The sequence below is a fragment of the Ranitomeya variabilis genome, chromosome 6, assembly GCF_051348905.1.
Source record: "Ranitomeya variabilis isolate aRanVar5 chromosome 6, aRanVar5.hap1, whole genome shotgun sequence".
Lineage (NCBI taxonomy): Eukaryota > Metazoa > Chordata > Amphibia > Anura > Dendrobatidae > Ranitomeya > Ranitomeya variabilis.
In genome coordinates, this window is record NC_135237.1 from 15,632,181 (window position 1) to 15,656,738 (window position 24,558).

Sequence of the window (24,558 nt, forward strand, 5' to 3'; positions counted from 1 at the left end):
GCAGTGCCACGTCTAGTGGTCACACGCTATATATCGCTGGCCTTTGTTGTGACCTCTGTATAAGGTGAGGTGGCAGTGCCACGTCTAGTGGTCTCACACTATATATCGCCGGCCTTTGTTGTGACTTCTGTATAAGGTGAGGTGGCAGTGCCACGTCTAGTGGTCTCACACTAAATATCGCCGGCCTTTGTTGTGACCTCTGTATAAGGTGAGGTGGCAGTGCCACGTCTAGTGGTCACACGCTATATATCGCCGGCCTTTGTTGTGACCTCTATAAGGTGAGGTGGCAGTGCCACGTCTAGTGGTCTCACACTATATATCGCCGGCCTTTGTTGTGACCTCTGTATAAGGTGAGGTGGCAGTGCCACGTCTAGTGGTCACACGCTATATATCGCCGGCCTTTGTTGTGACCTCTGTATAAGGTGAGGTGGCAGTGCCACGTCTAGTGGTCACACGCTATATATCGCCGGCCTTTGTTGTGACCTCTGTATAAGGTGAGGTGGCAGTGCCACGTCTAGTGGTCACACGCTATATATCGCCGACCTTTGTTGTGACCTCTGCATAAGGTGAGGTGGCAGTGCCACATCTAGTGGTCACACACTATATATCGCTGGCCTTGGTTGTGACCTCTGTATAAGGTGAGGTGGCCGTGCCACGTCTAGTGGTCACACGCTATATATCGCCGGCCTTGGTTGTGGCCTCTGTATAAGATGAGGTGGCAGTGCCACGTTTAGTAGTCACACTCTATATATATCGCTGGCCTTTGTTGTGACCTCTGTATAAGGTGAGGTGGCAGTGCCACGTTTAGCGGTCACACGCTATATATCGCCGCCTTTGTTGCGTGGGCAGAGCCCCTGCCTGTGTCACGTTCTTAGTCAGATGACGCAGGCAAGAAGCTATAATTATTGATTGCGCTGATTCCTGCTTTTGCTTAATGTGATCCCGGCGACCCCAGGAGCTGTAATCATGAGTCACAAGACGCTGAGTATATAGAGAGGCCTTATAGAAGGTATCAAATATAGACTCCAAGGTGACAGCACTCTTAAAGGGCCAGACTAAGCTGTGATCACTGCCAATGATGCTGCTGCAAGACGTTGGCTTAAAGGCCTGAATACTTATGCATCAATGTGAAAACGGGCAAATCTCATTACTGTGATTCCCATCAGGAAGGATGTGGACACTTGTATCAAGTCCTCCAGTTTATCCCTGAATAAACAATCTCAAGTTCCATTATGTCCAATCCTCCTGTCATACTGACGTGGCTGTCTGATTCCAGCTTCTTTCCTGCTGACTCTCAGGATGTGAACCCACAAAACTCCCTTCTCTGCTGTTCTGCATGGTGGGAGACACAGTTTGGGGGTTCTCGGTTCCTACAGCACAGATAGTGCACAGTATCTCACAATGTCTTCCTGCAGTCACTTCCTCCTGCACGGATTTCTCAGCTGAGCGAGATTTAGATGTTGTACATTATCTGATCCTGCAGCACAGAAAGCTGATATTCACCAGGAAGAATCTAACCAGTGGCTCCAGGAGGTGAGGAATCGGAGAAGTGGAGGCCTGACAATGTGCCCCAAAAAGAAGAAGGTGATGTGCAGTGAAAACCACCTCCACAGTCCTCCAAGAGTCTCCAACAACCCCCCCAGAGGAGCAACTGCACCTAATAATAATGGGGCCTGTGCTCCACAGCTGCATGCTCTGCTAGATAGAGAAGGGATCGATACATAGATAGGTAGGTAGGTAACAGATGCATAGGTGATAGACATAATAAATAGAGAAGAGAGATGATAGATAGATAGATGATAGATAATAGATTGATGATAGATAGATAATAGATTACAGATTGTTAATAGATAGACAGTAGATAATACATTGATAATAGATAATAGAGAGAGATAGATAGATAATAGACAGATTATAAATAATAATAATCATCTTTATTTTTATATAGCGCTAACATATTCCGCAGCGCTTTACACTTTGCACACATTATCATCACTGTCCCCGATGAGGCTCACAATCTAAATTCCCTATCGGTATGTCTTTGGAATGTGGGAGGAAACCGGAGAACTCGGAGGAAACCCACCCAAACACGGAGAGAACATACAAACTCCTTGCAGATGTTGTCCTGGGTGAGGTTTGAACCCAGGACTCCACCATGCTGCCCTATTATCCACCTATCTATTATCTGTCTATTATCTATCATCCATCTATCTATTATCCATCATCCATCTATTATCCATGTATCTATCTATTATCCATCTATTATCTATCTGTTATCTATTATCTATCATCCATCTATCTATTATCCATCATCCATCTATTATCCATGTATCTATCTATTATCCATCTATTATCTATCTGTTATCTATTATCTATCATCCATCTATCTATTATCCATCATCCATCTATTATCCATGTATCTATCTATTATCCATCTATTATCTATCTATTATCTATCTTTCTATCTATCTATCTATTATCTATCTATCGCTCTATTCTCTAACTTCCATCTGAAGTGATCGCCCCGTCTCCCCGATGTGTGTGATTTATCAGTACACACGTTCAGCACCATGGACAGTGACGTGAATTCCACCAGTATAACACACAGGCACCAATTCATCATTTGCATATTTTTTTGTAAGTCACTTTTCTTTTGTCTTGTGGTTTTCGACATCGTTTTTGCACCAAATTCATCAAAATCGCGCACGCGGTTCATTAATTTTGCATAAATCCTGAAAATTGTCTTTTTTTAACCAATTATTGCAATTTTTTTAGCTCATACAGTTGCTGAATTTGCAAAATGTTTAAAAAAATGCAACTTTTTATCCAGCAACTGAAATGCATAAAATCATTCCGGGGAGAGGGCTGGAGTAGAGCTGCATCAAAAACTTGCATTTCATGAATCCGTCCAAACATGTCTGATAAAGCCACACGGACATAAAAAGCAGAAAAGACAAGTTGGAAAGAAAGCAGAAATCATTCTGTGAATTGGTTGTAAACGAAGGCGTCACTAATTGAGAGTGATTCTCTTCCAAACCTGGCAGGAAGGCAGCGATGACTGGGCCGTCATGGGAAGGAGATGAGATTAGCCCTCACCTTCCGGATAAAGCAGGAGAATACGATGGGGCCGTCACCATCTTTTTTCCTCAAGGCTTGAAGTGATTTCTGGAATTGAGCGATTCCACTTGGATTCTCTGCTTCCTGCGTGACACCAGAGAGAGGGTGAGAAAATAGCTCAGCACTGGAGTTCATGCCACTGATGGGAGGAGGCAATCTGGAGCAATGGAGCACTGCAGAGAATATAGGGGCGACATGGGGAACATACAAAGCGCCCCAGTCTGCTGCTTCATCATTATATGCATGGCAAAGGGAAGAAAAAAAGAAGTCACTGTAAGGCATGCACACCACCCAAGATACTATAGTATAAAACAGCAAACTTTATTGTAACAAAATGAAAAACAATTAAAAACAATACAACACTCCACCATCAACCCCCTACCTGTGTGAAAAATGGCAATATACAGTAATATAAACTAGAACAATAAGTGAATGGCAGCCAGAGGAAATAAACCTATGGTGATCTGCGGATATACAATGCTAAACCGCACACCAACCAGGTGAATAATGCACAACACCAGGTCAAAAGAAAGTACACCCCACATTAAGTACAATACCCACAAGGATATGATAGAGATCTGAGAAGGGAACAGGTGCTGGAATCTAAGTGCAAGGTCCAACCTGTCAGGTAAGTAACAGAACTGCTGGGGAGAAGCAAGTCACCTGAAAAAACGACCATGCTGGCGGCCAAACACAGGAGCGGGAAGTGGAGGAGTGGACTCCCAAGGCGTATCGCTGTTACCAGGACAGCTTCGTCAGGGGAAGTGAGTAAAGAGCTACCCATAAAGGGTATAAATACCTGTATGCTTAATGACAAGTAACGCCCGGGGTGTGTGGCTGGCAGACCGGGAAGCGGAGAAAGCGGCTGTTGGTAGTGTGATGCAAGCAGACGTCTCTGCTACAATGTGTCTAGTGTGCACGCGCTGTTCAAAAGATCAGCGTGCCGCACGAGACAAGGAGTAGAGCGCATGCGCGGCTCCCGGGAGTCAGGACAGTGAGAGTATAGATGCCAACCAAACCCCTGGAAACGAAGAACATTGAAGGAACAGCACGATAGGGCATTACAGGTACGAGTAAAGAAATACAATATAAGATGAATAAAGAGTATGTCCGTACCGGAAACCAACAGCCACCAACAGTTTGTTGGAATACCAAAGTTTTCATCCAACACACATTAAGCAAGGTGTTCCGATGGGGCAATTCCTGAGGGTCAGGCGTAACTGCACTGACAACCAAGACTTCCAACAAGAGGCGCTGGACCTTACCAACAGGCTACCAGAGGGCTAAGGCAGAAACACAGGATTCTCTCCTTACCCCAAGCAAGAAGGATTCTGATAATCATGTTCGCTTCATCACGATTTTTAACACCAATTGGACACAGGTAAGAAACATCTTACAAGAGCACTGGAGAATTTTGACTGCTGACCTACAGACTTCCCGGGTTGTGAGCAAGTGGCCACTTTTGACCGCAAGGAGAGCCCCAAATTTAAGGGATATCCTGACCAGGAGCCACTACACGAGGCCCTCACATAGACTTAATCGAGGTATTATTTTGAAGGGCTCTGCCAATACATGTATCCTACACGAGATGTATTCTGCAATCCTGTTGATCAAACCCAGCACAATTTGAAGAACTATATCAATTGCAAACGACCAACGTCATTTATGCCATTATCTGCCCTTGCTCCCTTGTATATGTAGGTCAGACGTCACAGAAACTACGACGAAGGATCCAGGGACACTTCTCAACCATCAATACAGCTGCCACTGATAGTCGTAAAGGTGAGACACTTACGACAGTGGCCACCCATTTTTTCACTAATCATGCAGGAAGCTATTCCAGCACCAGGACAGTTGGACTGGAACACTTAAGGGGCTCTGGTAGAGGTGGCTCTCTACATAAGAAACTTTTACAAGCTGAATCCTGTTGGATTTTTCTGTTGCACTCTACGGCTCCGAAGGGGATTAATGAAGACCTTCTTTTCACAGGTTTGTTGGGCTGACATATTATCGGAACATAATTGGTTTCGCCATGGAATTCTTTTGGATATGCCTGGACCACTGATGAACAATCTCCGGTGTTTGGATTCCTTTTATTCTGAGTAGAACCAACACATCCCTCTGAGGATCTACGCATCATAAGGACATTTGACATGTCCTGGCCTTTGCCTGTGTCTGTGGCACTTCTCATCTGTAGTTTTTGGAGAGCAACCTCTCCCTGGAAATTCTGTTCACACAAGATGGACTATCTCTACATGTGCATTCATTATGCACTTTGACTAATTTAACAAAATATATATCGACTTTTTAAAAAATGGGACTATATATTAGTGTCTGCATGTCATCTATTTTGTACTTGTATTATCTGTTCTTTTTTTTCCCTTTAGGTATTGTTCTATGCCCTTTTAACACCTATTTCGCACGTAGACCTGGTAATATACTCTTTTTTTTTTTTATGGCCCCTCCCCCCCTTTTGCCTGGGGTTTTGCTATCTACGCATTTATACATTTCATTTCCTTTTTTTTGTGCATGTGTTCAGCACCATTATATACATACATATATATTTTTACTAGGGTTATATATCTATACATATATATACATACATACTGTATATATTTTATACCCCGTGTGGCCCTACATACAGGCACCTTAATTCAATGATTTTCTTGCGTTTCCCATATTTCTTTATATCTAAATGGGTTTAAATAAATAGAGTAGTTCATTGGCTACCTTTCTATATATATTTTTTCCACTTGCGCTGTATTAGGCTACGTTCACATTTGCGTTGTTGGGCGCAGTGTTGCAGTGTTTTGTGACGCATGCGTCCAACGTTACAAAAATTGACACTTCACTTTTTTTTTTTCAAAAGACGCATGCGTCGAACAACGCAGGACGACGCAGGCACTTGCACCCTATGCGTTTTCTATAGACACTAATGGGGTTTTTTTGCGCATTTACGACGCAAGTGCGACGCATGCGTTTTAAAAAAAAATTAGGACGCTGGAAAACTGCAACAAGTAGCGTCCCCTGCGCCCTGTCTTGTGCGTCTATATGGCTCATGCGTCGTAAAACGCTAGAAAACGCATACCGATGCATGTCCATGCGCCCCCCATGTTAAAGATAGGGGTGCATGACGCATGCATCGGTATGCGTCGACGACGCTGCGCCCAACAACGCAAGTGTGAACGTAGCCTAAGTCCTGACGCTCTTTTTTTTTTTTTTTTTTTTTTTGGGGGGGGGTCCCTTTTGTAGTAGTTCCCATTCTCATCTCTCATCTTGGGTACTCTTATTCATCTTACATTGTATTTCTTTACTCGTACCTGTAATGCCCTATCGTGCTGTTCCTTCAGTGTTCTTCGTTTCCAGGGGTTTGGTTGGCATCTATACTCTCACTGTCCTGACTCCCGGGAGCCGCGCATGCGCTCTACTCCTTGTCTCGTGCGGCACGCTGATCTTTTGAACAGCGCGTGCACACTAGACACATTGTAGCAGAGACGTCTGCTTGCATCTCACTACCAACAGCCACTATCTCCGCTTCCCGGTCTGCCAGCCACACACCCCGGGCGTTACTTGTCATTAAGCATACAGGTATTTATACCCTTTATGGGTAGCTCTTTACTCACTTCCCCTGACGAAGCTGTCCTGGTAACAGCGATACGCCTTGGGAGTCCACTCCTCCACTTCCCGCTCCTGTGTTTGGCCGCCAGCATGGTCGTTTTTTCAGGTGACTTGCTTCTCTCCAGCAGTTCTGTTACTTACCTGACAGGTTGGACCTTGCACTTAGATTCCAGCACCTGTTCCCTTCTCAGATCTCTATCATATCCTTGTGGGTATTGTACTTAATGTGGGGTGTACTTTCTTTTGACCCGGTGTTGTGCATTATTCACCTGGTTGGTGTGCGGTTTAGCATTGTATATCCGCAGATCACCATAGGTTTATTTCCTCTGGCTGCCATTCATTTATTGTTCTAGTTTATATTACTGTATATTGCCATTTTTCACACAGGTAGGGGGTTGATGGTGGAGTGTTGTATTGTTTTTGTTTTTAATTTTGTTACAATAAAGTTTGCTGTTTTATACTATAGTATCTTGGGTGGTGTGCATGCCTTACAGTGACTTTTTTTTTCTTCCCTTTGCCATGCTTTGCTCCACGTTCACTTGGTTTGCACCCCCACTGACATTTTGAGATTTGTTTAATTTGGTGTGCGCCAAGTGAATTATTATACTCATTATATGCCTCCCATTATCTCGGGGTGTTCTAGGATTGTCCCCTCATCCTGTCACCTCTCTGATTGCAGCCATAGATCCCGGGGGCAGCAGGGCTCGCCGCCATGGGCAGACTTTGCAGGTCCTAGGGGTCCCAGCAGCCCCAGGGTACATAAGAGGACATCAGTGAGTCAGCTAGGATACCCTGCCTCTGTCCATAATGACCATGCACTGTGATATGGGCGCCCTCCGGACCCCACTCTGCCAGCGGTAGGACCTCACTTGGCAGATATTTGTGCCATGTGATGATGGGCGTTTTCAGCTTTCCCGCTTCGCCCCAGCATGGTGGCGATGTGACCCCGAGGCTTCTGACTGTATACACCCTGTACACTCACACAGCCCAGGTAGTTCTGCTTCCACGTGCGCTGATAGCCAACGTCCTGGCGCTGATCCTGCAGCGCTTCCATGGCACACACTTTACATCTGATCTGCAGCATTTCGGAGGGGGGGATATTTTTCACAATCTTCGTGGCTCTCCATCTGCAGAACAGGAGAGGACTTACAGCACAGCGCCTGTGGATGCCAGCACATCCCATAATACGGCAAGGTCCACTGCGTTACATGGTGCTGGTCCATAGTGCAGACTCCTCCGCCAGTGTGAGGAGCCTCATCCCTACTAACCTTCTGTGTAGCTTCTTACAGATTTCTTGGAACTGTCCTAGGACCGTGGGCGGCGCGGGCCATTCCACACTTCTGCCGTAATCCTGCATTTCGCGGACATTCTCGAACCTGCGCACTATTTCCCTGAGATGAGAGCGGACTTTGTAGCACTTGTAAGAGCTCATAATTTTATAAATGGACTTTAGTCGCTTGAAGCGCCAGCGTGCCAGGGTGCCCCTCCAAACCTGCCGGGAAAAGGGGAGAAAAGCCGGTTATAATAGAGACTGCAGAATATCCGGGGTCCAAGTCTCCTCTACAGAGGACGCCTTGGCCAATATCAGTTGTTAACTCCCAGTCTAATTCTGTTTGTCTGCAAGTACATGCAATCTATTGTTCCCTGTTATCAGCCATTTAAGGCTCGGCGGAGTCTGACTGTAGGACAGGTGAATACAATCTGTGGTTTTCAGACTCAGTCTTCACTGTAGTTCTAGAATGAACCAGGAGGCTCAGCATGAACAGGGCAGTGATGCTGAGCAAAGAGCTGGTTACATACAGGTGCTTCTCACAACATTAGAATATCATCAAAAAGTGAATTTATTTCAGTTCTTCAATACAATAAGTGAATCTCCTATATTCTATAGAGTCATTACACACAGAGTGACCAATTTCACATGTTTATTTCTGTTAATGTGGATGATTATGGCTTACAGCCAATGAAAACCCAGAAGTCATTATCTCAGTAAATTAGAATACTTTATAACACAAAAACTATTTTAAAGTCTGAAATGTTCCCTACTGAAATGTATGATCAGTAAATGCACTCAATACTTGGTCGTGGCTCCTTTTGCATCAATTACTGCATCAATGCGGCGTGGCATGGAGGCGATCAGCCTGTGGCGCTGCTGAGGGGCTATGGAAGCCCAGGTTGCTTTGATAGCAGCCTTCAGCTCGTCTGCATTGTTGGGTCTGGTGTCTCATCTTGCTCTTGACAATACTCCATAGATTCTCTATGGGGTTAAGGTCAGAGTTTGCTGCCAATCAAGCCCAGTGATACTGTTGTTTGTACACCAGGTATTGGTACTTTTGTCAGTGTGGACAGGGGCCAAGTCCTGCTGGAGAATGACATTTCCATCTCCAAAAAGCTTGTTGGCAGAGGGAAGCATGAAGTGCTCTACAATGTCCTGGTAGACGGCGGCGCTGACTTTGGTCTTGTTAAAACTCAGTGGACCTACACCAGCAGATGACATGGCTCCCAAACCATCACTGATTGTGGAGACTTCACACTAGACCTCCAGCAGCTTGGATTGTGGCCTCTCCGCTCTTCCTCCAGACTCCGGGACCTTGATTTCCAAATGAAATGCAAAAATTACTTTAATCTGAACACAACACTTGGACCACTGACAACAGTCCAGTTCTTCTTCTCCTTGGCCCAGGTAAGACGCTTCTGGCGGTGTCTATTGGTCATGAGTGGCTGACACAAGGAATGTGACACTTGTAGCCCATGTCCTGGACACGTCTGTGTGTGGTGAAGCAATGATTCCAGCAGCAGTCCGATCCTTGTGAATCTCCACCACATTACTGAATGGCCTTTTCTGAACAATCCTTTCCAGGCTGCGGTTCTCCCGGTTGCTTGTGCACCTTTTTCTAACACACTTTTTCCTTCCACTCCACTTTCCATTAATATTCTTGGATACAGCACTGTGTGAACAGCCGGCTTCTTTACCAATGACCTTTTGTGGCTTCCCCTCCTTGTGGAGTGTGTCAGTGACGCCTTCTGGACACCTGTCAGGTCAGCAGTCTTCCCCATGATTGTGGAGCTACTGAAACAGACTAAGGGACCTTTATAAACACTTAGGAGCCTTTACAGGTGTTTTATGTTAATCATTCTAATTTACTGAGATAATGACTTTTGGGTTTTCATTGGCTGTAAGCCATAATCATCAACATTAACAGAAATAAATGCGGGAAATAGATCACTGTGTGTAATGACTATATAGAATATACGAGATTCACTTTTTATATTGAAGAACTGAAACAAATTCACTTTTTGATGATATTCTAATTATGTGAAAAGCACTTGTATATACAGTGCCGGTTACATAGCAGTCACACGTATACAGCGCCGGTTACATAGCAGTCACACGTATACAGTGCTGGATTTCTACAGATACATTTACAAGATACTGTGGCAGGAACCAAGGATATTTTCAGGTTTCTATGGCGCACAGATGATTAATCACTATATATAGATTCTGGCTACTGAAACGCTCCCACGCACCCAAAAACCAACAGGACACCAGTGACTCAGAGCCGCAGACCCCCGATATGTATGAGGGCCACAAGCTAATATTAATCCGGTGTCCCCGTAACTGAAGCCCTCCAGGCGCCTGATCAGTAATGGGGGGCTGATCATTACTTTATTGGTGCGTGGCAGACAAATGATTCCTCAGGGACGACCGACCACGAGAACGCCGTCAGGGGCGGCCTTTTCTTTACCAATTTCCTAAGCGCCTCCTCAGCTTTTACTACGTCTATCACTGATGAGTAATTGTTTATTTTGATACAATGTATGAGATCCAGAGTTTTTCTCTTGCACTGACTCTTCCATGCAATTCCCAATGTAATCCCCGGTGCAGGAAGAAAAGGACGGAAAGAACAAATGGATTCCTGGAAGTTCGTACCACGGGACAGATCGCTATAAATGCGGAGTGATGGGTCGGAGCTCCTCTATTAGCAGAAAACCTGCAGTAAATGTTCTTCCTAGGCTGTAAGTCACCACGCTGAGGCTGGTTTGTTAGTGACAAAAATGGATTGCTTCTTTTTTTTTTTTAAGTATCTAAAAATGAGAAAAATGTATCATAATAGAACAAATCGCAGGGCGGTGACCTCCGGGGACACGCAGCTACAAAACATTAAGAATAGACACAACGGGCATCAAAGCGGCCAGCACACAAATAAGGATGGCCTGCGGCAAATTCCTAAGCGTGTCCTGGGCACTGAGGCTGGCATCATAGTGGGCACAGGACCACCCGATTTACTGGGATAAGTAGCCTATTTAAAGGGTTAAATGCGTTTGGGCCCCAAATATCAGACGGAAGTCATATAAGTGTGTTTCCCCCCCAGCAGGGTCCCCGGTGCCCCTATAATAAGACAATGCCACTTATATGTGTGCCCAGCCAGGCAGCCCTGTGAATAATCCTTCCTGACGGAGCGGCTGCTGCTGCCTCCCCGCCTCTGATTAAAGCTGACAGGAGTCTTCTATTCCTTATAAATACACTGAACTGCAAGAAGCCAGCGATGAAAAAGCGAAAGATGCAGCGACGCCTCCCCTCCCCCGTCACTCCCACCCTTACACCTTCACCCCTTCTTGGAGATGATTCACCCCTGAGGGAGAATTTGGGGGCGCTCAGACTGGGATAAATGAGTGCTGACAGCTCCGAGAACAAAATCTAAAACCCAATTTATTTGCTTTCATTGTGTCTGTCCCTGCAGGAATCACGGGCGCGACGCTCTGCGGTTTCCAATTAACTGACGATAAAAATGTCTCTTCTGAGAGGCGTCAGGTTTCATCCACAGAGCTTACAATCTAATGAATGACCAGGCCGCAGGGGCCACATTGTATCCGACATACAACAACTGCCCCATTAACCTCAGGAGCGATGTAGAAGTGGGAGGAATGCTCTGCAGCATCAGCGAGCAGAGCCAGAATATTAGGGAATAGCAGGGGAAGCGATTGTCTTACATGCTCTATATATAGGAATATTCTCATATTAAGGGAGAAAATCTGATATCTCCAGCGATGTAAAAAGCAGGGTGGTCTCTAGAGCGGTTCCAGGGGCGCAGTATGTGGAGGGGGTACAGAGATATGGTGCCCACACTGCTCTATACTACATGGGCTATGTTATATACGGCGTGACTGATATATACTACGTGGGCAGTGTTATATACTGCGTGGGCTGTGTTATATACTACGTGGCTGCTATATACTACGTGGCTGCTATATACCACGTGGCTGTGCTATATACTATGTGGCTGCTATATACTACGTGGCTGTGCTATATACTACGTGGCTGTCTGTGTTATATGTTATGACCCCAATGGCAGGGGGTCTCAAAGACAAATAGCGAAGTCTGCAAACATAAAACCCAGCTCATAGGGCAGTGGTAACTGGGCTGACCATATACCTGAACCTAGCACACAAATAACAGCAGCCGGGGAACGTACCTACGTTGATTCTAGACGTCTCGCGCCAGCCGGAGAACTAACTAACCCTAGCAGGGAAAAGAAAGACCTTTCTTGCCTCCAGAGGAAATACCCCAAAAAGTTGGATACAAGCCCCCAACAAATAATAACGGTGAGGTAAGAAGAAAAGACAAATGCAAGAAATGAACTAGGTTTTTAGCAAAGAGAGGCCCACTAACTAATAGCAGAATATAGGAAGATGACTTATATGGTCAGCAAAAACCCTCACAAAAACTCCACGCGGAATATTCAAGAACCCCCGAACCGTCTAACGGCACGGGGGGAGAACATCCGCCCCCTAGAGCTTCCAGCAGTATCAGGAATCACATTTAGTACAAGCTGGACAAAAATAAGAGCACAGTAAATAACCAAAAACAAGAAAGCAGGACTTAGCTTAATTTTGCAAAGAACCAGGACCAGCAGAAAGGAGCAAACAGAAGGATCTGATTACAACGATGCCAGGCACCAGACTGACAATCCAGGAAGTTCAAATAGCGACACCCCTGGACTAACGAGGCCAGGTGGGTACCAAGCAAGGGAAGGAATATCAAAGTGTCATATCACTAGTGACCACAAGAGGGAGCCAAAAAGTCTAATTCACAACAGTTATATAGTACGTGGGCGTGCTATATACTACGTGGCTGTGTTATATACTACGTGGCTGTGCTATATACTAAGTGGCTGTGCTATATTCTACGGGCTGTGCTATATACTACATGGTTGCTATATACTACGTGGCTGTGCTATATACTAGGTGGCTGCTATATACTATGTGGCTGTGCTATATTCTACGGGCTGTGCTATATACTGCATGGTTGCTATATACTACGTGGCTGTGCTATATACTACGTGGCTGTGCTATATACTATGTGGCTGTGCTATATACTACATACTACATGGCTGTGCTATATACTATGTGGCTGTGTTATATACTATGTGGCTGTACTATATCCTGCACCCCGAACCCCCGACATCCTGCGACCAATCAGCGACAGGCACAGTCCAGCCGCGAATTTGTGCCAGATTTGAACCACGCTTCGCTGATCGGCCAGCCGGGCGCAACCAATCAGCGATATTGGCGCAAAATTTAACCCCCACTCACAGCGTGACGTACATACATATTCTAGAATACCGATGTGTTAGATTCGGGCCACCATCTAGTGAGCTATAATAGGACACATGGTGGGAGTTGTATGGGTCACTCCCTTTAGGGCGATATCCCTGGAGATGCAGCGAGCAGTGACTGCTGCTTTACCTTCGCTGAGGACAGAGACGGGTAACATACAGTGTGTGCTAGGAGCAGCCACAAGACACCAGGACATCATGCCCTGCGAATAAAGGAGCCCTCGGCCATTACAGACTGTGCAGGGGTTGGCATATACAGTACTTGGCATGTGGCTTATGCGTTCTCCTCGCCCCAAGTGGCAGATAAATTCTACAATCATTGCTCCACCTGTATAAGGGCCCATATAGAAGGCCAATGATCGTGGGAACAAGCGCGTGTATGGACGCTCATTCCCGACTATTGGCTTAACGAACACCCGACAAAGGAGTAATGCGCTTGTTTGTCCAGTGAGATGATTTTTAGGCTTGCGTAGTGATCATCATTCTCGGCAGCACATTATCTTATGTAATCAGTATGTGCTGCCGAGAACATGATAGTTTATGAGTACAAAGCAATTACATTACAGACAGCTCTGTGCACATAGAAGCATAGTCAGCCGGTGTAAACAGGCCACTAAATGACCACTGATCGACTTGATCAGTGATTGATAAATGGTCGCAATTATACCATGTAAACCCGGCTGTTCTAACCTAATAATTCATGAACCAGGAGGCTCAGGATGACACACTGGCCCCTAGATGACAGAGCTGAGGACGCAAACAAGTTGCTATATACAGTGCCTTGCAAAAGTATTCGGCTCCCTGGAACTTTTCAACCTTTTCCCACATATCATGCTTCAAACAAAGGCACCAAATGTAAGTATTTGGTGAAGAATCAACAAGTGGAACACATTTGTGAAGTTGAAAGAAATGTATTGGTTACTTTATATTTTTATGGAAATTCAAAACTGAAAAGTGGGGCGTGCAATATTATTCGGCCCCTTTACTTTCAGTGCAGCAAACTCCCTCCAGAAGTTCATTGTAGATCTCTGAATGATCCAATGTTGTCCTAAATGCCTAATGATGATACATATAATCCACCTGTGTGTAATCAAGTCTCCGTATAAATGCACCTGCTCTGTGATAGTCTCAGGGTTCTGTGTGAGGCCGGTTTCACACATCAGTGGCTCCGGTACGTGTGGTGACAGTTTCCTCACGTACCGGAGACACTGACACACGTAGACACATTAAAATCAATGTGACTCTGCAAATGTCAGTGATTTTTCGCGGATCGTGGGTCCGTGTGCAAAACACGGAGACATGTCCACGTTTCTCCGGCAGCACGGTCCGCAAAACGTCCCGCACACGTGTGTTATGACCCCAATGGCGAGGGTCTCAGAGGAACGTGGAAGTCTGCAGAATACAAAAATCCAGCTCATAGGGCAGTGGTAGCTGGGTTGACCATATATCTACTCCTAACGCCAACACTAGAAGTAGCCGGGGATCATTCCTACGTTGATTCTAGATGACACGCTCCAGCCGGAGAATCTAGCTACCCCTAGTAGAGGAAAACAAAAGACCTTTCTTGCCTCCAGAGAAGGGGACCCCAAAGCTGGATAGAAGCCCCCACAAATAATAACGGTGAGGTAAGAGGAAATGACAAACACAGAAATGAACCAGGTTTAGCACAGAGAGGCCCGCTTACTGATAGCAGAATAAAGAAAGGTAACTTATATGGTCAACAAAAACCCTATCAAAATCCACACTGGAAATTCAAGAACCCCCGAACCGTCTAACGGTCCGGGGGGAGAACACCAGCCCCCTAGAGCTTCCAGCAAAGGTCAGGATATATATTTGGAACAAGCTGGACAAAAATACAAAACCAAAACAAAATAGCAAAAAGCAAAAAGCGGACTTAGCTGATATAACTGGAACCAGGATCAGTAGACAAGAGCACAGCAGACTAGCTCTGATAACTACGTTGCCAGGCATTGAACTGAAGGTCTAGGGAGCTTATATAGCAACACCCCTAACTAACGACCCAGGTGCGGATAAAAGGAATGACAGAAAAACCAGAGTCAAAAAACTAGTAACCACTAGAGGGAGCAAAAAGTAAATTCACAACAGTACCCCCCCCTTAGTGAGGGGTCACCGAACCCTCACCACGACCACCAGGGCGATCAGGATGAGCGGCATGAAAGGCACGAACTAAATCGGCCGCATGAACATCAGAGGCGACCACCCAGGAATTATCCTCCTGACCATAGCCCTTCCACTTGACCAGGTACTGAAGCCTCCGCCTGGAGAGGCGAGAATCCAAGATCTTCTCCACCACGTACTCCAACTCGCCCTCAACCAACACCGGAGCAGGAGGCTCAGCAGAAGGAACTATAGGCACAATGTACCGCCGCAACAAGGACCTATGAAATACATTGTGAATAGCAAACGACACAGGAAGATCCAGACGAAAAGATACAGGATTAAGGATTTCCAATATCTTGTAAGGCCCAATAAAACGAGGTTTAAATTTGGGAGAGGAGACCTTCATAGGAACAAAGCGGGAAGAAAGCCATACCAAATCCCCAACGCGTAGTCGGGGACCCACACCGCGGCGGCGGTTGGCAAAGCGCTGAGCCCTCTCCTGTGACAACTTCAAGTTGTCCACCACATGATTCCAGATCCGCTGCAACCTATCCACCACAGAATCCACCCCAGGACAGTCAGAAGGCTCCACATGACCCGAAGAAAAGCGAGGATGGAAACCAGAGTTGCAGAAAAAAGGCGAAACCAAGGTGGCGGAACTAGCCCGATTATTAAGGGCAAACTCAGCCAACGGCAAGAATGTCACCCAATCGTCCTGATCAGCAGAGACAAAACACCTCAAATAAGCCTCCAAAGTCTGATTGGTTCGCTCCGTCTGTCCATTAGTCTGAGGATGGAAAGCAGACGAAAACGACAAATCAATGCCCATCCTACTACAAAAGGATCGCCAGAATCTGGAAACGAACTGGGATCCTCTGTCTGACACAATATTCTCAGGGATGCCGTGCAAACGAACCACGTTCTGGAAAAACACAGGAACCAGATCGGAAGAGGAAGGCAGCTTAGGCAAAGGAACCAAATGGACCATCTTTGAGAAGCGATCACATATCACCCAGATAACGGACATGCCCTGGGATAGCGGAAGATCAGAAATGAAATCCATGGAGATATGTGTCCAAGGTCTCTTCGGGACAGGCAAGGGCAAGAGCAAACCGCTGGCACGAGAACAGCAAGGCTTAGCTCGAGCACAAGTCCCACAGGACTGCACAAATGACCGCACATCCCTTGACAAGGAAGGCCACCAAAAGGACCTGGCCACCAGATCTCTGGTGCCAAAAATTCCCGGGTGACCTGCCAACACCGAGGAATGAACCTCGGAAATGACTCTGCTGGTCCACTTATCCGGGACAAACAGTCTGTCAGGTGGACAAGACTCAGGCCTATCAGCCTGAAATCTCTGCAACACACGTCGCAGATCCGGAGAAATAGCTGACAAGATAACTCCATCTTTAAGAATACCAACAGGATCAGCGACTCCAGGAGCATCAGGCACAAAGCTCCTAGAAAGAGCATCGGCCTTCACATTCTTTGAACCTGGTAAATACGAGACAACAAAATCAAAGCGGGAGAAAAACAATGACCAGCGGGCCTGTCTCGGATTAAGGCGTTTAGCAGACTCGAGATACATCAGATTTTTGTGATCAGTCAAGACCACCACACGATGCTTAGCACCCTCGAGCCAATGACGCCACTCCTCAAATTTCATGGCCAACAACTCCCGATTGCCCACATCATAATTTCGCTTGGCAGGCGAAAACTTCCTAGAGAAAAAGGCACAAGGTTTCATAACAGAGCAACCAGGGCCTCTCTGCGACAAAACGGCCCCTGCTCCAATCTCTGAAGCATCCACCTCAACCTGAAAGGGAAGTGAGACATCGGGCTGGCACAAAACAGGCGCCGAAGTAAACCGGCGTTTCAACTCCTGGAAAGCCTCCACGGCAGCAGGAGCCCAGTTAGCTACATCGGAGCCCTTCTTGGTCATATCCGTCAAAGGTTTCACAATGCTAGAAAAATTAGCGATAAAACGACGGTAGAAGTTAGCGAAACCCAAGAACTTCTGTAGACTCTTAACTGACGAGGGCTGAGTCCAATCAAGAATAGCTCGGACCTTGACTGGGTCCATCTCCACAGCAGAAGGGGAAAAAATGAACCCCAAAAAGGGAACCTTCTGTACACCAAAGAGACACTTTGAGCCCTTGACAAACAAAGAATTTTCACGCAAAATTTTAAAGACCAACCTGACCTGCTCCACATGCGAATCCCAATTATCAGAAAAAACCAAAATATCATCCAGATAAACAATCAAAAATTTATCCAGATACTTCCGGAAAATGTCATGCATAAAGGACTGAAAAACTGAAGGCGCATTGGAGAGCCCAAAAGGCATCACCAAGTACTCAAAATGACCTTCGGGCGTATTGAATGCGGTTTTCCATTCATCACCTTGCTTAATGCGCACAAGGTTGTACGCACCACGAAGATCTATCTTGGTGAACCACTTGGCACCTTTAATCCGGGCAAACAAGTCAGACAACAGCGGTAAAGGATACTGAAATTTGACAGTGATCTTATTTAAAAGCCGATAATCAATACAAGGTCTCAAAGATCCGTCCTTTTTTGCCACAAAAAAGAATCCCGCACCAAGAGGGGAAGAAGACGGACGAATATGTCCTTTCTCCAGAGACTCCTTGATATATGAACGCATAGCGGTATGTTCAGGTACCGACAGATTAAACAGTCTTCCCTTAGGAAATTTACTGCCTGGGATCAAATCTATAGCACAGTCACAGTCCCTATGAGGAGGCAGTGCACTGGACTCAGACTCACTGAAGACATCCTGATAATCAGACAAATACTCCGGAACTTCCGAAGGCGTAGAAGAAGCAATAGACACAGGCAGGGAATCCCCATGAATACCACGACAGCCCCAACTTGAGACTGACATAGCCTTCCAGTCCAGGACTGGATTATGGGTCTGTAACCATGGCAGCCCTAAAACAACCAAATCATGCATTTTATGTAAAACCAGGAAACGTATCACCTCGCGGTGTTCAGGAGTCATGCACATGGTAACCTGTGTCCAATACTGCGGTTTATTTGCTGCCAATGGCGTAGCATCAATACCCCTAAGAGGAATAGGATTTTCTAATGGTTCAAGAGTAAAACCACAGCGCTTAGCAAATGACAGATCCATAAGACTCAGGGCAGCACCTGAATCTACAAACGCCATGACAGGAAAAGACGACAGTGAGCAAATCAAAGTTACAGATAGAATAAACTTAGGATGCAAATTACCAACGGTGACAGGACTAACAACCTTAGCTATACGTTTAGAGCATGCTGAGATAACATGTGTAGAATCACCACAGTAGTAGCACAAGCCATTCCGGCGTCTATGAATTTTCCGCTCATTTCTAGTCAGGATTCTATCACATTGCATTAAATCAGGTGTCTGTTCAGACAACACCATGAGGGAATTTGCGATTTTTCTATCACATTGCACCGAATTAGGTGTCTGTTCAGACAACAACATGAGGGAATTTGCGGTTTTGCGCTCCCGCAACCGCCGGTCAATTTGAATAGCCAGTGCCATAGTATCATTCAGACCTGTGGGAATGGGAAAACCCACCATAACATTCTTAATGGCTTCAGAAAGGCCATTTCTAAAATTAGCGGCCAGTGCACACTCGTTCCAATGTGTCAGCACGGACCATTTCCGAAATTTTTGGCAATACACTTCAGCCTCGTCCTGCCCCTGAGACATAGCCAGCAAGGCCTTTTCTGCCTGAATCTCAAGATTGGGTTCCTCATAAAGTAAACCGAGCGCCAGAAAAAACGCATTAATATCAGCCAATGCCGGATCTCCTGGCGCCAGCGAAAAAGCCCAATCCTGAGGGTCGCCCCGTAAGAACGAAATAACAATTTTTACTTGCTGAGCAGAGTCTCCAGATGAACAGGGTCTCAGGGACAAAAACAATTTACAATTATTCACGAAATTCCTAAACTTAAACCTGTCTCCGGAAAACAGTTCAGGAATCGGTATTTTAGGTTCTGACCTAGGATTACTGATAACATAGTCTTGTATGCCCTGCACACGAGTAGCCAGCTGGTCCACACTTGTAATCAAGGTCTGGACATTCATGTCTGCAGCAAGCATAGCCACTCTGAGGTAAAGGGGAAGAAGAAAAAAAAAAAAAAAACTCAGAATCTTCTTTCTTATAATCCCTCTTCTGCAATGCATTAAACATTTAATACTGGCCTGGCAAACTGTTATGACCCCAATGGCGAGGGTCTCAGAGGAACGTGGAAGTCTGCAGAATACAAAAATCCAGCTCATAGGGCAGTGGTAGCTGGGTTGACCATATATCTACTCCTAACGCCAACACTAGAAGTAGCCGGGGATCATTCCTACGTTGATTCTAGATGACAGGCTCCAGCCGGAGAATCTAGCTACCCCTAGTAGAGGAAAACAAAAGACCTTTCTTGCCTCCAGAGAAGGGGACCCCAAAGCTGGATAGAAGCCCCCCACAAATAATAACGGTGAGGTAAGAGGAAATGACAAACACAGAAATGAACCAGGTTTAGCACAGAGAGGCCCGCTTACTGATAGCAGAATAAAGAAAGGTAACTTATATGGTCAACAAAAACCCTATCAAAATCCACACTGGAAATTCAAGAACCCCCGAACCGTCTAACGGTCCGGGGGGAGAACACCAGCCCCCTAGAGCTTCCAGCAAAGGTCAGGATATATATTTGGAACAAACTGGACAAAAATACAAAACCAAAACAAAATAGCAAAAAGCAAAAAGCGGACTTAGCTGATATAACTGGAACCAGGATCAGTAGACAAGAGCACAGCAGACTAGCTCTGATAACTACGTTGCCAGGCATTGAACTGAAGGTCCAGGGAGCTTAAATAGCAACACCCTTAACTAACGACCCAGGTGCGGATAAAAGGAATGACAGAAAAACCAGAGTCAAAAAACTAGTAACCACTAGAGGGAGCAAAAAGTAAATTCACAACACACGTGCACATGGAGAACAGTGTGCACTCTCCTCCGTGTGCACGTACCGCCGCAGTAGAAACAGCGCTAGAGTTAAGCGCTGTCCCCTGCTTTTGGTGCTGAAGCCGGCATTCATTCCTTCTCTCCAGCAGCGTTCGCTGGAGAGAAGGAATGAAAAATTACCATAAGGGTGGAGCCGCATATTCATCCCCGTAATGAGCGGTGCCACGTGACCGCTCACACAGGACAAGCTGCCGGCGCTGAGAGGAGACATCGCGGGAGCTGGGTGAGTATTTTATTGCAAACGGGCGGGTGAACAGGGGGTGGGAGGCGGGAGGTGACCCCGAACTTTATTCTTAACAAAAAAAAAACAACAAACCTTGATTTTTCATTCCTTCTCTCCAGCGACCGCTGCTGGAGAGAAGGAATGAATGCCGGCTTCAGCACCAAAAGCAGAGGACAGCGCTTAACTCTAGCGCTGTCTCCTGCACGGTCCGTGTGGTCCTCAGTCAGCACACGGGCGGAACACGGCTGCCGCAAGTGTGCCACACTGATGTGCCATGTGAGCACACGGACATGGATAACTCCGGTACCGATTTCTCTGGTACCGGAATTATCTGGACGTGTGAGACTGGCATGAAGCACAGAGAGCATCATGAAGACCAAGGAACACAACAGGCAGGTCCGTGATACTGTTGTGGAGAAGTTTAAAGCCGGATTTGGATACAAAATGATTTCCAAAACTTTAAACATCCCAAGGAGCACTGTGCAAGCGATCATATTGAAATGGAAGGAGTATCATACCACTGCAAATCTATCAAGACCCGGCCGTCCCTCTAAACTTTCATCTCAGACAAGGAGAAGACTGATCAGAGATGCAGCCAAGAGGCCCATGATCACTCTGGATGAACTGCAGAGATCTACAGCTGAGGTGGGACAGTCTGTCCATAGGACAACAATCAGTCCTACACTGCACAAATCTGGCCTTTATGGAACAGTGGCAAGAAGAAAGCCATTTCTCAAAGATATCCATAAAAAGTGTTGTTTAAAGTTTTCAACAAGCCACCTGGGAGACAACAAACATGTGGAAGAAGGTGCTCTGGTCAGATGAAACCAAAATCAAACTTTTTGCCAACACAGCTCATCACCCTGAACACACCATCCCCACTGTCAAACATGGTGGTGGCAGCATCATGGTTTGGGCCTGCTTTTCTTCAGCAGGGACAAGGAAGATGGTTAAAATTGATGAGAAGATGGATGGAGCCAAATACAAGACCATTCTTGAAGAAAACCTGTTGGAGTCTGCAAAAGACCTGAGACTGGGATGGAGATTTGTCTTCCAACAAGACAATGATCCCAAACATAAAGCAAAATCTACAATGGAATGGTTCACAAATAAACGTATCCAGGTGTTAGAATGGCCAAGTCAGAGTCCAGACCTCAATCCAGTCGAGAATCTGTGGAAAGAGCTGAAAACTGCTGTTCACAAACGATCTCCATCAAACCTCACTGAGCTCGAGCTGTTTGCCAAGGAAGAATGGGCAAGAATTTCAGTCTCTCGATGTACAAAACTGATAGAGACAAACCCCAAGAGACTTGTAATCGCAGCAAAAGGTGGCGCAACAAAGTATTAAGTTATAGGGGCCGAATAATATTGCACGCCCCACTTTTCATTTTTTGAATTTCCACAAATATGTAAAATAAGCAATACATTTCATTCAACTTCACAATTGTGCTCCACTTGTTGTTGATTCTTCACCAAAAATGTACATTTGGTATCTTTATGTTTGAAGCATGATATGTGGGAAAAGGTTGAAAAGTTCCAGGGAGCCGAATGCTTTCGCAAGGCACTGTATATTAATGGTAAATGTCTTATTTCTGTATTTTGTTATGCTCCCAAGAATCAGAAGAAGCGCCATCACTGCCCTCATAAAGCTGCCCAGAAGAGTGCTGTCTGTACCATGCATAGCCCAAATACGTTCTGCACTGGTGAGTGCCATAGTGCGCCTATATAGTGCCATAGTGCGCCCATATAGTGCCATAGTGTGCCCATATAGTGCCATACAGTGTCATAATGTGCCCATATAGAGCCACAGTGTCCACACCAACCAAAGAGTGCCATAGAGTACTCACAGAGCAGCACAGTGCCCACTTAGTGCCATATTGTGCCTATATGATGCTGCACTATGCTCACATTGTGTCCACTCATATTCTATAGATACCGTCATATAGTGCAGACTATCTCACCTTCTGGATCAGCAGCACAATGATGGGGATCAGCTGCGCCCGCTCTTGTTCCAGACTGAACAGGGTTTGGGGGGTGCGGATGAAGACCTTTGTGTATCCGTACGCCACGTCGTCCTGGAAGTCGTGCTGCTCGATCAGAGCTCTGGCAGCCTCCATGTCTGAGTCCATCAGGTGATTGGGCCATGTGTATTCACAGGTCATCTTGTATCTGCAGATTAGATGTTATCGTGTAATATCATGATTCTGGAAAGGCTGAACTATAAAGGAGTCTCCTGAGATTAGGGCTGGAGCCCATGAATGGAGCAAAGGTGCACAAGCTTGGCCTCCGCTCCATTCACTGCTTATGGGAAAAAGCAGAGTACATCGCTCCGCTATCTCCACGGTCTCAGTGACAAGGAATGGAGCAGTCAAGATGCCCCCGGTCTGCAGCTCGCTGTGGAAACCTTCAGCTTTTGAGAAAACCCTTTAATGCAGCTAATAGTAATGTACTGTACTACTATAGTGGGGGTGATATAATAGAAGCCACGTAGCTCCAGGGGGGGAAGGAGGGTGCGGACACCCCGGGCCACGCTCACAATCTCCCCACACTACCGTTGTCCTTTCTGTAGACCGCAGGGCACATTAAATCTACGGTGTACAGAACGGCAAAAGCGCTGGCACACGCACAAGACATCAGCGTCCCGACACGTCACCGCCATCACCCCGCGCCGGTGCGCGCTGCGGTGCTTTTCAGAAGGACTCGTTAGGATCCTTCATTAAGTGACGATATAATGTTTTTTATTTTAATTCAAATGTGTGGGGACATCATAAAGTGTGGGGGTATCATGTGACTGTGGGGGCATCATAAACTATGGGGGCTCCTCATACATTATAGAGACAACTGTGAGTGGCCCTTATACAGTTTAGGGGCTACTCTGGGGGCCTCATACAGTGTGGGAGTTACTGTGGGTGGTCTTCATATAGTGTGGGGGCTACTGTTGGGGACCTCCATAAGGTGTGGGAGACATTATATAGCATGGAGCTACTGTGGGTGCATTTATAAAATTTGGGACCTACTGTAGGAGCCATCATATGGTGTGGGGACTACTGTGGGTTATTATACAGCGTAAGACCTAATGTGTGGGCCATTATACAGTATGAGGGTCATTATACAGTAAGAGGACTACTGTGGGGACACCATACTGTGAATAGGGAAGTTGTGGCTCCATCAAACTGTGAATAGGAGAGCTGCGGGCCCACCATACTGTGTATGAGGGACTCAGGACATTATTAAATGTTAAGTGGGGTCTTTAAGAAGTGTAACACCCCAGGTAACCAGTTGTTACAGTGGTATTGCCTTCCTCCCGGGGAGGGTGATGCCATGCTTGGAAGCGAGGAAAGATCCCTTTAACAGGTAACCAGCACAAGCAACTATGTTCTGACTCCAGGCAAGAAGGGGGAGCTCTGAACCTGGTTATGGGGGAGCTTCCCTAGATATATATTTTGGCTGCAGGAGGAGTTAGACGTAGTCTGTGAGAGGAGAGTGAAGAGAGAGGAAGCAGACAGAGAGAGTCTGAGAGAGGAGAACTGGGGCCGTGGAGACGAGTGGTTCTGCAGCTCCTGGAAGGAGAGAGAAACAAAGCAGTCTGTAAGAGACTGACAGGGAAGAGAATCACAGGAGAGTGAAGAGCTGGAGAGAGAAGCTGCGACTGAGCTTCCTCCATGCTGAAGTGCAGAATACCGGTAGCTGGAAGACCGAGGTTGTGGGGCTAACTCTACGCCCCACGGCAGAAACCGTCGGACCGGAGATTGCAGGTCACCTGTCCACCATTAACACCTGAAGACACAGTAACAGATAAAGCCCGGAGTCATCTGAGAGACTCTGTAAAAAGGCTCGA

General features: G+C 46.2%; 1 protein-coding gene across 3 annotated transcripts in view; it reads right to left on the bottom strand.

Annotated features, from left to right (window-relative positions):
- The window catches only part of LOC143781340 (unconventional myosin-Ig-like), a 213,258-nt gene that overhangs the window by 87,929 nt on the left and 100,771 nt on the right, over nucleotides 1–24,558 (bottom strand). For 2 of the 3 annotated variants that reach the window (XM_077267893.1, XM_077267895.1), the window contains 4 exons: nucleotides 22,682–22,889; nucleotides 8,004–8,227; nucleotides 7,718–7,862; nucleotides 3,097–3,201 (listed from right to left, as the gene is read on the bottom strand). In XM_077267893.1, coding sequence (XP_077124008.1) covers nucleotides 3,097–3,201; nucleotides 7,718–7,862; nucleotides 8,004–8,227; nucleotides 22,682–22,889 — 682 coding nt within the window. The remainder of the gene's footprint in view (nucleotides 1–3,096; nucleotides 3,202–7,717; nucleotides 7,863–8,003; nucleotides 8,228–22,681; nucleotides 22,890–24,558) is intronic. The other variant, XM_077267894.1, reaches the window with a different exon arrangement.